Source organism: Propithecus coquereli, unplaced genomic scaffold (assembly GCF_000956105.1).
Source record: "Propithecus coquereli isolate 6110/MARCELLA unplaced genomic scaffold, Pcoq_1.0 Scaffold404, whole genome shotgun sequence".
Taxonomy (NCBI): domain Eukaryota; kingdom Metazoa; phylum Chordata; class Mammalia; order Primates; family Indriidae; genus Propithecus; species Propithecus coquereli.
Window position 1 is genome coordinate 103,019 of NW_012149775.1, and position 11,320 is coordinate 114,338.

Sequence of the window (11,320 nt, forward strand, 5' to 3'; positions counted from 1 at the left end):
TCTGGGTAGAATGTGGTGGCGTTAGTCTAGCTCACAACAACCTCAAACTCCTGGGCTCAAGCGATCCTCCTGCCTCTGCCTCCCAAGTAGCTGAGGCTGCAGGAGTGTGCTGTAGGCCTGGGTAATGTTTTCTATTTTTAGTAGAGACGGGGGTCTCCCTCTTACTCAGGCTGATCTCAAACTCCTGACCTCAAGGGATCCTCCAGCCTCCGCCTCCCAGAGTGCTAGGATTACAGGAGTGAGCCACCTAACTTTTTTAAAAGGTTAAAAACATACTGAATTATGATGCCACTAATACCACTTACATAATATATATTTTAAGTAGGAGAAAACCTGGAAGATTTCTGACCAAAGTTTGACAGTGACTCCAGGGACTGGGATAACTTGGTGACTTTCACTTTCTCTGAAATGTTGGAATTTTATCATTTAGTCTAAATTTGGATTTGTACAGAGGGTCAGGGAGAGAATATTTCAGTTTAAAAATATTATGAAGCTAAGCCCCAAACGCAATTAGCTGTAGATTTTTAAAAACCAAAATGTGATTTAAAACCCAGGATCGCAACCAGGCTTTTCTTAGCTTTATCAGGGTAGAAAAAAAGGAGGAAAAATCCCAACACCAGAAATTCTTTTAGGACGATCCTTCATATTTTCTTAGCGTTGAATCTTCCTTAAAGCCCCTTTGCAAGAGATGTTTTTAGTGGAGGAGAGAGACGTATAACAAATATTTACAGAACAGGAGGGCTACAAAAAAGAACAGCGCAAAATGGAGTGCAGACACAGGGGCCCTGTCGTGTCTGTACTCAAAGTATATTTGCAACCTGCGTTGCCATAGCGTCCTTGGGTGGCGACAAAGTCGAGGCAAATCTTGTTCCTGGAACGTTGATTTGCCCTTGTGAATGCTCAAAGGCTTTCGGAGCTTGTCTGAAAAATCGGGCTGACTTTCAGATGTTAGAAGCCTCAAGAACCTTCCCGCGGCTGTTACGCTAAGAATCCCGCCCATCTGGGCGATGCGCTCTCGGGCCCCGCCCAGCGGCCGTGGCCGCAAGGACAAGATGCGGCCAAATTGCCCCTGCGGTTCTGACGGAGGCCAAAGGAGAATTCCCGGCCGAGCGCAGGCCGTGCTTTGCTCTGGTGGGGGTCGAGGCGGCGGAGGGGAGGCGAGGAAGCTCCGGGATACATAGCACAGGAAGGAGGCGCGCAGGGGAGGACCCACCGCCTGCAGACCGCGGCTTCCTTCCCTCTCTGCTGGCCTTGCAATGTCACCCTCCTTGGGGGGTGGGGGGGACCAACGAGGGCCCAGGAGGATGCAGAGACCGGCGTCGCCGCAAGGGGGTGTCTCTCGGGCCCCCACCAGGTGCCTGGCTCCCCTCTCCCAGCTACTACCGATGAGTTCAAAGGAGGAGACTGGAAGACTTGGCCTTTGGAAAGTAGACTCGGTATCTCCCACTCAGGCTTGTTTTCCAAATTCATCCTGAAAAACAGGAAAGCAAAGAGGCAAATTCCCCGTGTGATTTTTCTGGCCAGGAGAAGGTCCTGCCACCCTCCCATTCCTCCCCTGTCACCTCTCGCGCAGCCCCAGTCCACGGTCTCTACTTCCTGGTCCTTTCCCCTCCCCTCCCTGGCTCCCGAATATCTCGCACCTTCTTCAGAGGACTCCTCTGCACGGAGCACAAAGTCCTCCAACTCCAGGAAAACAGAGAGACAAAGACCTGAAGGACACCTGTGGCCCCTCACGCCTGAGATCAGCTCCCTCCCCCCAGGGCAGGGCTCACTCTGTCTGTGTGTTTGTGTGTGTGTCTCTGTGTGTGTGTGTGTCTGTGTGTGTGTGACCGGAGACGCAAAGTGTTTATTACCCTGGCATCTAGAAACCCCCCCACCTTGGCACTGCATGCAAGAGTTGGTGGCATGTGCACCTGTGCCTTTATTCAGGGATGGGACAATTACATTCATCAGAGCGGCAGCGTGCCACAGCCCCCAGCCCCAGGAAGCTCAGAGCACACTGTATTAGGGAGGAGGGTAACACTGCAGGAGCCCCTGACTCCACCTCTGCTGGTCACTGCTACACAAAGCGTACTGAAAAAAGTGCAGGATGCCCCATTCCCTCCAGGAACCAGGCAGGGAAGTCAGAGCCACCATGGATGTCAAATGTCATCAAAGAAATAACATTAGAACTAAATCTCCATGCTGCATTTTTAAGCTTACACAATGGCTCCAATAGAACTAACATCAAAAAAACAAACTCCTCACTAGGGTGAGATGGCTGATGTTGACTGAGAGGCTTCCTACACCTGTAGGTAGAAAGAAGAACGTCTCTACTTGGGGCTGTGACCCAGTAGCCCCTACATGTTGGGCCCCCTAGAAAGGACACTCTCCCTTCAACAGTGCACAGTGAGGCCATTTCTGGGGAGAAATGGAGACTCTCCTTGGATTCCTGAGGTTGTTACACTTACTCACTGACTTTATAGACATTGACTTCATCTTGGAACATTTTACAATTACATGATTTGCTTTGACTCTAAGTGTGGGACAGGAAACTGCTCCTGAAGCAGGAAATGAGGGACTGGACTCCTGAGCTGTCACCACCCCCCCCCGCCATGGCTCTTTTATGCAATATAATAAGAGATTGTGAGCCAACAAAATCCATGGCTAGGCAAACAGAAAAATCTCAGTTTCAGCAAATGTTTCAGATGTCCTGGCTTGCCTAGTAATGTTCTAGCTTTAAGCCAGTCTTAACATTTTAAAATTTATATGTTCCTTGGTGTTGATTTTTGAATAATTCATATACATTTATTACATTGGGTTTGCTGCAGTAAGCCACCTTGAATCAACTGTGGAATTAAAGTAAGTACATAAATGTGTGGTTCTCGATCAAATTATTGTTAACACAGTCTTAAAGTTTTATTAACCCAAAATCCAATCACTGTTCATACCTCTGCTGCCACCATCCCAGAGCCATGCACTCTGGGGTACCAAACTGGAAGGGCCTTCCACCTGGGCCACCTGGTGACTCTCACACCCTGCTGTCCATTACCCAGGGGACAGGCAGCGTGATCCCTCCCATCAACACTCCAGCGTCTTCTCTTCCGAGACACAGTGAAATCCCAGTCCCTCACCATTTCCTACCAGCCCCTCATCACAGGCCCCTCTGGACACTCTGGCCTCTTCCCACCACTCTCAGCCCAGCTCACTGGTCCCCACTAACCCCAGCCTCTCATCACTGCTCCGTCCTGTCTCGGCACCTGCCCCTGCTGTGACCCCCCCCCACCTGCTCCTCCTCCCCAGGGATCCACACGGCTGCTCCTCACACCGTGCAGGTCTCTGCTGTCACGTGCAGTGGTCACGTCCTCAGAAACGTCTTCTCCAATCTCCTGCCATCCTCACCACCACCTGTCTCCTAGCCCAGGCATGTTTTCTCTACAACAATTGTCACTGATATCAGAGTAAGTGTTTTTATTTGTCTGTAGCACTGAAACACATTCTTTGAGGCAGGGACCTAGTCTCCTCACCACTTTTATCACCAGCATCTAGAATAGTCCCAGTGCAGAGTGGGGCCTCAATGAATGTGCATTGAATGAATGAATGAATTTAAGTCAGTATAGTGCTTTCGAGAAGCAATTTGATAACATGTATGAAAAACCTTAAAAATGCCCATGCCCTTTGACCTAGTAATTTGTATTTAAGAAATCTATGATTTTAAAACAAAATGCAAAATTCAGAAAGGTCTTAGTTTATAAGGATGCTAATCAGACATTACTTACAATAATGAAAACAGCAAACAGAAGAAGAGTGGCTGGGCGCTGTGTTTGGAAATAGTGTACAGCAGTGTTTAAGAAGAGTTTGTAATATATAAAGTTGTTTATTGATGATAAATTCCAAATACTTCACAGAGTCTGACTGCACTGAGCAGTCCTGCATAGACCGGAGCAGTCACGGAAACCAACTGGGGGAATCCGGGGCGGCTGCCAAGCGCAGCTCCAGAGGCGCTTCCTGCTGCAGACGGCGGGCATCTGCCAAGGCGGGTTAACCAGGCTCCTCCCAGCGGAGACAACAGGTAGTTTTCCATCCTTCTGTTGAGGCCCCTTGGGAAGGAGGAAGTGCGCTCTTCCTCCGCAAAGCCTGATCTGTCCCGGGTGACAGGCGTGGGCTGAGCTGTAACGGCAGCACTGAGAACACGATCAATTTACAGATTCCTGATTGTCCTGTAATACTAATCTCACCACACCTGAGGGAGTGCGACGGATACTTTCATTTTCACACTGTGACCTTCTGAGTCCCTGAGACCCTGAATGTCCGACATGGAGTCTCCAAAAATCTTGGCCTTGAGACTTAAAGGGCACGCGACATCCTCTGAAGCCCACTGCGCATGCGCCGTAGCGGCAGCAGCTCAACAGCGGCGGGACGAGCAACTACAGGGTCAGAGCCCAAGAGCGTTCTTACTCCCAGAGAACCTGCACCAGTGGATGCAGAAGAGGAGCTGAGGGGACAGCCCAGCGCCTTCCTTCAGCTGTGGGTGATGGGCCGTTGAGTCAGTCAGCCATGAGTGCGGCTTTGGCTGTTCCTGGAGCTCTGTGGCGTTTTCCTTTGAAGGCCCCACCCCTGCACTTACCAAATCTACGTATTCCCTGGGGAGCAGGCTTCTCCTTTGAAATGTAGATGTAAGGCTGGTGGTGGGCACCCCTCCTCTCCCTAAAGAAAAAAAAGAGAAGCCCACAGGACCCGCCAAAATAACTGCTAGGCCCAGCTAAGTTAGAGAATAACCACACCTAAATGTTCACTCAGATAAGAGAAGTTACAGCTCCTGAAATCCACACATACCACCAGCCCCTCCTATTTCTCAACACCCGCCCTAAAACTGCAACAAAGAATTCCCCACTTTTCACGCCAAAACTCTTCGCGCCAAAGAAACTCCCCTCCCCCAACTCTAAAAACATATATAAGCCCACTCAAAACTTTTGGGCAGTGCGACTTCTCTGGCCCCTCTCTCGGGACCCGGGAACCGCGCCCGGGAGTGCTCAAATAAAGCCTTGTTGCTTGCCCTTTTCACTCCGCTCGTCTTTCTTTCTCTGGCACCGACTACCCAAAAACCTTACGTTTGGTGCCGAAACCAGGGACGGGTGTTTCGGCTGTGCTGGCCCATTCCAGGGCCTTGGCTGCACCACCCATTCCGCAGACTCTCACATTCCGGACCAGGACCTCCACTGACTGCCTTCGAGTCCCTGATTGACGACCTCAGCCTGGGTGAGTCACCCTGTGTTGTCCCAACCCAGATCCCCCACCAGGAGCCTCTGTTCCCCAGATACTGTTCCTGTCCGTTAAACTGTGGGCCCATGTTGGAGGCTCTCCCGTTCCAGGGGTTGAGGCTATTCGGGGACGCCTGAATTCCTCTAACCCTTTTCCATGCCAGCACATTAGTCTCGGCGGAGACGTCCCCCAGACTTTTGTTGCCTCCATAGTCAGGATACTGTTCCTGTCTGTTTCTCCATTCAGGTTGGGGTGACATGGGTAGCCAATCTTCTAAAATTCCCCATGAGACGCCCCTAGGGTGTCTACTGGCCAATTTAAAGACCCTGGGTTTAGACATCCAGCCAAGCGCCTCATTTTTTACTGCAATACTGCCTGGCCGACGTATAAATTGGACAATGACTCTCAATGGCCTGAAAACGGGACTTTCAATTTCAATGTCTTACAAGACCTTGACAATTTTTGTCACAGGAACAGCAAATGGTCAGAGATCCCATATGTCCAAGCCTTTCTCTGTTTGCGCTCCCGTCCTTCCCTCTGTCTGACCTGCCACCCTGCACAAGTCCTCCTTGCGTGGGGTCCCCCGCCATCCTCCACCTCTTCTCCCTCTAATTCTTCAGATGCCTCTTCTGCTTTCTCTGACCCACCTGACTCCCTCAGCTCTCCCCTGCTCGTCCTCCACCATACTCGGGTCACCCAGCCCCAGATACACCACCTCACCCTTCTGCACCACCCAGCCACTCGCCACCGACGTCTCCTGTCAGCCGTCACACACGGTCTCACATGAACCCTTTGGACCAGTCCCTCCTCTGTCCGTTACGGGAGGTGGCGGGCGCCGAGGGGGTCATACATGTACATGTTCCCTTCTCCCTTTCCGATCTTTCCCAGATAGAGAAGCGCCTAGGCTCATTTTCTAATGACCCTACTGCATACACCAAAGAGTTCTGCTACTTGACACAGTCATATGATCTGACCTGGCATGACATTTTTGTTATATTATCCTCTACCCTTACTACTGATGAAAAAGAGCATGTCTAGACAGCGGCTCAGGGGCACACTGACCAAGTCCATCTTACAGACTGTACTATACCAGTGGGGGCCAAGGCTGTCCCTGGCAACGAGCCAGAGCAGGAATACCAACCCGACACCCCGGCCAGCCAGGAGGGCAGGAAACGGTGGGACCGCATGTTACCGTGTGTCCTTGCTGGCCTCCAGGCTGAGGCTCATCGTGCTGTAAATTATGACAAACTCAGGAAAATCACTCAAAGGGCAGACAAAAACCCCACGGCCTTCCTTAGCCACCTTACAGGCGCTCTTATCCAATATACTCACTTAGACCCTACCTCCCCCGCAGGGGCTACTCTCCTTGCAACCCACTTTATTACCCAGTCATCTCCTGATGTCAGAAAGAAACTCAAAAAGGCAGAGGGGGGCCCTCAGACCCCTATCCGAGACATGGTGAACATGGCATTTAAAATCTTTAATTCCTGAGATGAATAGGCAGAGGCCCAAAAGGAGGCCCATGTCTGCCAAAAGGCACACCTGCAAGCCCAAGCCTTGGTTGCAGCCCTGTGGCCAGCGGGACCCAAGAAGCCATCGACCTATCTAAGGCGACAAGCCGCACTCCACCAGACACCTGCTTCAAGTGAGATAAGGAAGGCCACTAGGCAAAGCAGTGCCCACAGCCATGTCCACCCACCAAGCCTTGCCCAGCATGTGGTCAAGAGGGACACTGGAAAAGTGACTGCCCCTCGGGACAGAAGTCCGGAGAGCTAGTCCTTCCATCCCTAGACCTGCTGATGGCAGTTTTGGGTCTGGATGCCAAAGACTGAAGAGGCCCCAAATCGGTGACCCCGATCACCCTCGCCAAGCCCAGAGTAACAATCAAGGTAGCAGGTAAGGCAGTGTCCTTTCTGGTTGACACGGAGGCTACCAACTCTGTCCTGCCTTCTTTTTTAGGTCCTACTACTTATCCTTCCCAGGTGTCAGTCATGGGTATTGACGGCAATCCCTCTCAGCCCCCCACCACTGGTCCCCTAACCTGTCTAATAGATGACCGCCCCATCACCCATTCCTTCCTTATCATGCCCTCCTGTCCCACTCCACTATTGGGAAGCGACTTATTAACCAAACTGGGCACCACCCTCCACTTTTCTTCTGAAACCTCTGCCCTTCTTATTCTGTCTCTCTCTCCAGATTCCTCAGCTCCACCCACAGCCTCTCCCGCCTTACCAAGCCCTACATACCCTCTCCCGCCTAAACTCGTAGACGCTCAGGTTTGGGACACCTCCACCCCAGTGGTGGCCACACACCACACCCCCGTCCTCATTCAACTCAAAGACCCCTCATCCTTCCCTTCCCACCCACAGTTCCCTATTTCACCAACCCACTGCAGAGGTCTAAAACCCATTATAGAACATCTCCTGCACAAAAAACTTAATTCCGACCAACTCCCTCTATAACACACCCATACTCCCGGTAAAAAAGCCAAATGGCTCCTACCAGCTAGTCCAGGACCTCAGACTCACTAACGAGGCAGTTGTCCCCATACACCCTGTAGTGTCTAATCCCTACACTTTACTTTCTCATATTTCGCCCTCTACTACCCACTTTTCTGTCTTGGACTTCAAAGATGCCTTCTTTACTATCCCCTTAGACCCAGCCAGCTACAGTCTCTTTGCCTTTACGTGGGAAGATCCTGACACAAATGCATCCAAGCAACTCACTTGGACTGTCCTGCCCCAGGGGTTTCAGGACAGCCCCCATCTATTTGGTCAGGCTCTGGCCCAGGACCTACTTCAATGTTCCTTACAACCTAGCACCATCCTTCAATGCATCGATGACCTACTGCTCTGTAGTCCCTCTCTACAACACTCCAAGACTCACACTGCCTCTCTACTCAACTTTCTTGCCTCTAAGGGATATCGGGTGTCCCCCTCCAAAGTTCAGCTGTCTACGCCCACTGTCACGTACCTTGGACTTCGTCTCACCCCCACTTCCCGTCATCTCACTGTGGATCACCAGCAGGCTCTTCGCGACCTCCAGCCACCCACCACTGCTGAACAAATTCTGTCCTTCCTCGGGTTCGTTGGTTTCTTCCGACACTGGATCCCCAACTTTTCTCTCCTTGCTAAACCCCTCTATGAGGCAGCACATGATCCCTCCACTGGCCGTCTATTAAACCCTCAGGCTGTCTGCCACGCATTTCTGAAGCTTCCTGACACTCTCCTACAAGCACCCCCTCTAACACTCCCTCATCCTGAAAAACCCTTTTACCTTTACACGAATGAGCGCCAAGGTTTGGCCTTCGGTGTCCTCACCCAACCTTTGGCCTCCTGGAACCCACCCACCTTTACTCCAGTAGCTTATTTATCCAAACAACTGGACACCACAGTCCATGGCTGGCTGCCCTGTCTCCGGGCACTGGCCGTGGCAGCTACTCTCACTACGGAGGCACTAAAACTTTCCCTGGGACAGGATCTAGATGTCTTTTCTACCCATCACCTCCAAGACCTCTTAACTCACCGTTCGTTGGCGCTCCTCACTCCTTCTAGATTACAGGAATTTCATCTCCTATTTATGGAAAATCCCACCATTACCTTGACACAGTCTCCAACCTTAAACCCTGCTACTTTACTTCCCATCCCATCCTTAACCCTGTCCTCTCACTCTTGCTCTGAGTTGGTTGAAGCCACCACCACCTCCAGGCCTGGCCTAGTGGACCGACCCCTCCCCAGGCAGACTTAGCATTGTTTGTTGATGGCAGCTAGTCAGTGGGAGATGACAACAGGTGTTGGGCAGCCTATGTCATTGTCTCAGCCTCTCAGGTTATAGAGGCATCCTGCCTCCCCGAGGGCACCACTTCCCAAAAGGCAGAACTAATTACTCTTACCTGAGCCTTACATCTAGCCAAAGGTAAAACTGTCAATACCTACACTGACTCTAAATATGCTTTTATGATAGCTCACTGCCATGCTGCCATATGGAGAGAACGAGGCTTTCTGTCCACCAAGGGCTCCCCTGTTGTCAATGCCACTCTCTGAATTCGGGTGGCTTCTCCCGGGGCACCGGCCAAGACGAGCCATCTTTTTGCCGGTCATGGTGGGTCTCAGCTTGGCCTCCTCCATCGCAGCCTCAGGGCTCACGGGAGGCGCCCTGGGCCACAGTGTCATTTCTGCCCAGGGTTTTGCAGATCGCCTACAAATTACTCTAGAGACCACGTCTGCTTTGCTGGCCTCACTGCAAAGACAACTAACTTCACTGGCTCAGGTTACCCTCCAAAATCGGAGAGCGTTAGATCTACTGATGGCTGAAAAAGGAGGGACCTGCATTTTCCTTCAAAAAGAGTGCTGCTACTATGTCGATGAATTGGGCCTTATAGAACAGAACATAGACAAACTCACCAACCTGAGTGAAGACCTACACAACCGCCGCTGCCAGAGTGTATCCCCCTTCGGCTAGATACAGTCCCCTTTAGCCACCTGGCTATTGCCACTAATAGGACCCATTGTCATCATGTGCCTAATCTTTCTCTTTGCCCCCTGTCTTTTACAGTTCCTCCAGTGCCACCTACAGGAGCTATCTCGAGTGGCAGTAAACCAACTACTTCTTCATCCATACTCCCCCCTACTAGTCACCCCTCCACCAGCCGACTCCGGCCCATAGCCCCTGACTACGCACCCCCCGGCAGGAAGTAGTCAGAAAGAGCGGCGCCCATCATAACCAAAAGGCCGGGATGTAAGGCTGGTGGCGGGCATCCCTCCCCTCCCTAAAGAAAAAAAAGAGAAGCCCACAAGATCCGCCAAAATAACTGCTAGGCCCAGCTAAGTTAAATAATAACCATACCTAAATGTTCACCCAGATAAGAGAAATTTCAGCTCCTGAAATCCACACATACCGCCAGTCCCTCCTATTTCTCAACACCCGCTCTAAAACTGCAACAAAGAATTCCCCACTTTTCACACCAAAACTCTTCACGCCAAAGAAACCCCCATCCCCCAACTCTAAAAACATATATAAGCCCACTCAAAACTTCTGGGCGGTGCGACTTCTCTGGCCCCTCTCTTGGGACCCGTGAACCCTGCCCAGGAGCGCTCAAAGAAAGCCTCGTTGCTTGCCCTTTTCACTCTGCTCATCTTCCTTTCTCTGGCACTGACCATCCAAAAATCTTACAGTAAACACCACTTGCCTCATCTTAAAGCCAGCACTGTCACTCCAAGTGACATCCCAACTGGATAATCTCCCAACTCGCACTGAAATTGGCCTCAGAGTTGCAGCTGAGCACTTGGCGCCAAGGCAGGAAGAGGTTCCGGTTTGCACCTGGCTGATCTGGAAGGCGGCCCTGAAAGGCGGTGTTTGAGGAGGTGGGCTCTAGGGGCGTGGAAGTGCCTGAGGAGTGGGAACTAGACAGAGGGGACGGTTCCAAAAGTGAGTTTCAGAAAGCTCCGTGGCCCAGCAGAGCATCACTTTTGCCTGTGGTTTCCTATTCCACTGCCCTGTCTGCAAGGCCATCCCAGACAACCCCTTCATTTGTAACCATTTCCCAAACACCTGCTCTGTGCTGGGCACTGTCTTTAGAAGGGGCTGAGGTAGGAGGAACCAAACCCTCCTTGCCCTCAAGGTTGGCCAGTCCTGCTCAGGCAGAGATCAGTAAGGAAATTATAACGCAAATGGTTAGTGGGACATGCACACTTGGTTTTTGGATGTATGAGCATATGTAGACCATCAGCTCTGACCAAGGAGTCACAAAAACCTCATGAAGAAAAACATTCAAGCTGTGTTTTGAGGTATAACTAGGAGCCCAACAGACACCGAGGACAAGAGAGCACTGTTCAAGTCCAGGACATGGATTTCTTCCCATGGGCCAGGCCAGGACTCAGACTAAGCTGACTGGGGAGGCAGGTGATTCCCGCCAAGAAAATGTGTCCCATATCTGACTATTCAGAAATCACAGCTACTCAATAATGAGACTTGAGTCAGAAGGGAGTAAGCCTGAATTGAAAAGCACAATTCTGCTGGAGGCCTTGTTACAATGCAGAGCTGCTGATTCAGTGGGTCTGGGGTAGGGCCTGAAAATCGC

General features: G+C 51.3%; 1 protein-coding gene across 1 annotated transcript in view; it reads right to left on the reverse strand.

Moving 5' to 3' along the window:
• The window catches only part of MICA (MHC class I polypeptide-related sequence A), a 28,977-nt gene extending 19,609 nt beyond the window's left edge, over positions 1-9,368 (reverse strand). Inside the window, 1 exon segment of the mRNA XM_012652896.1 lies at positions 9,310-9,368. Within this exon segment, the coding sequence (XP_012508350.1) occupies positions 9,310-9,368 (59 nt within the window).
• Positions 9,369-11,320: the final 1,952 nt, after the last annotated feature.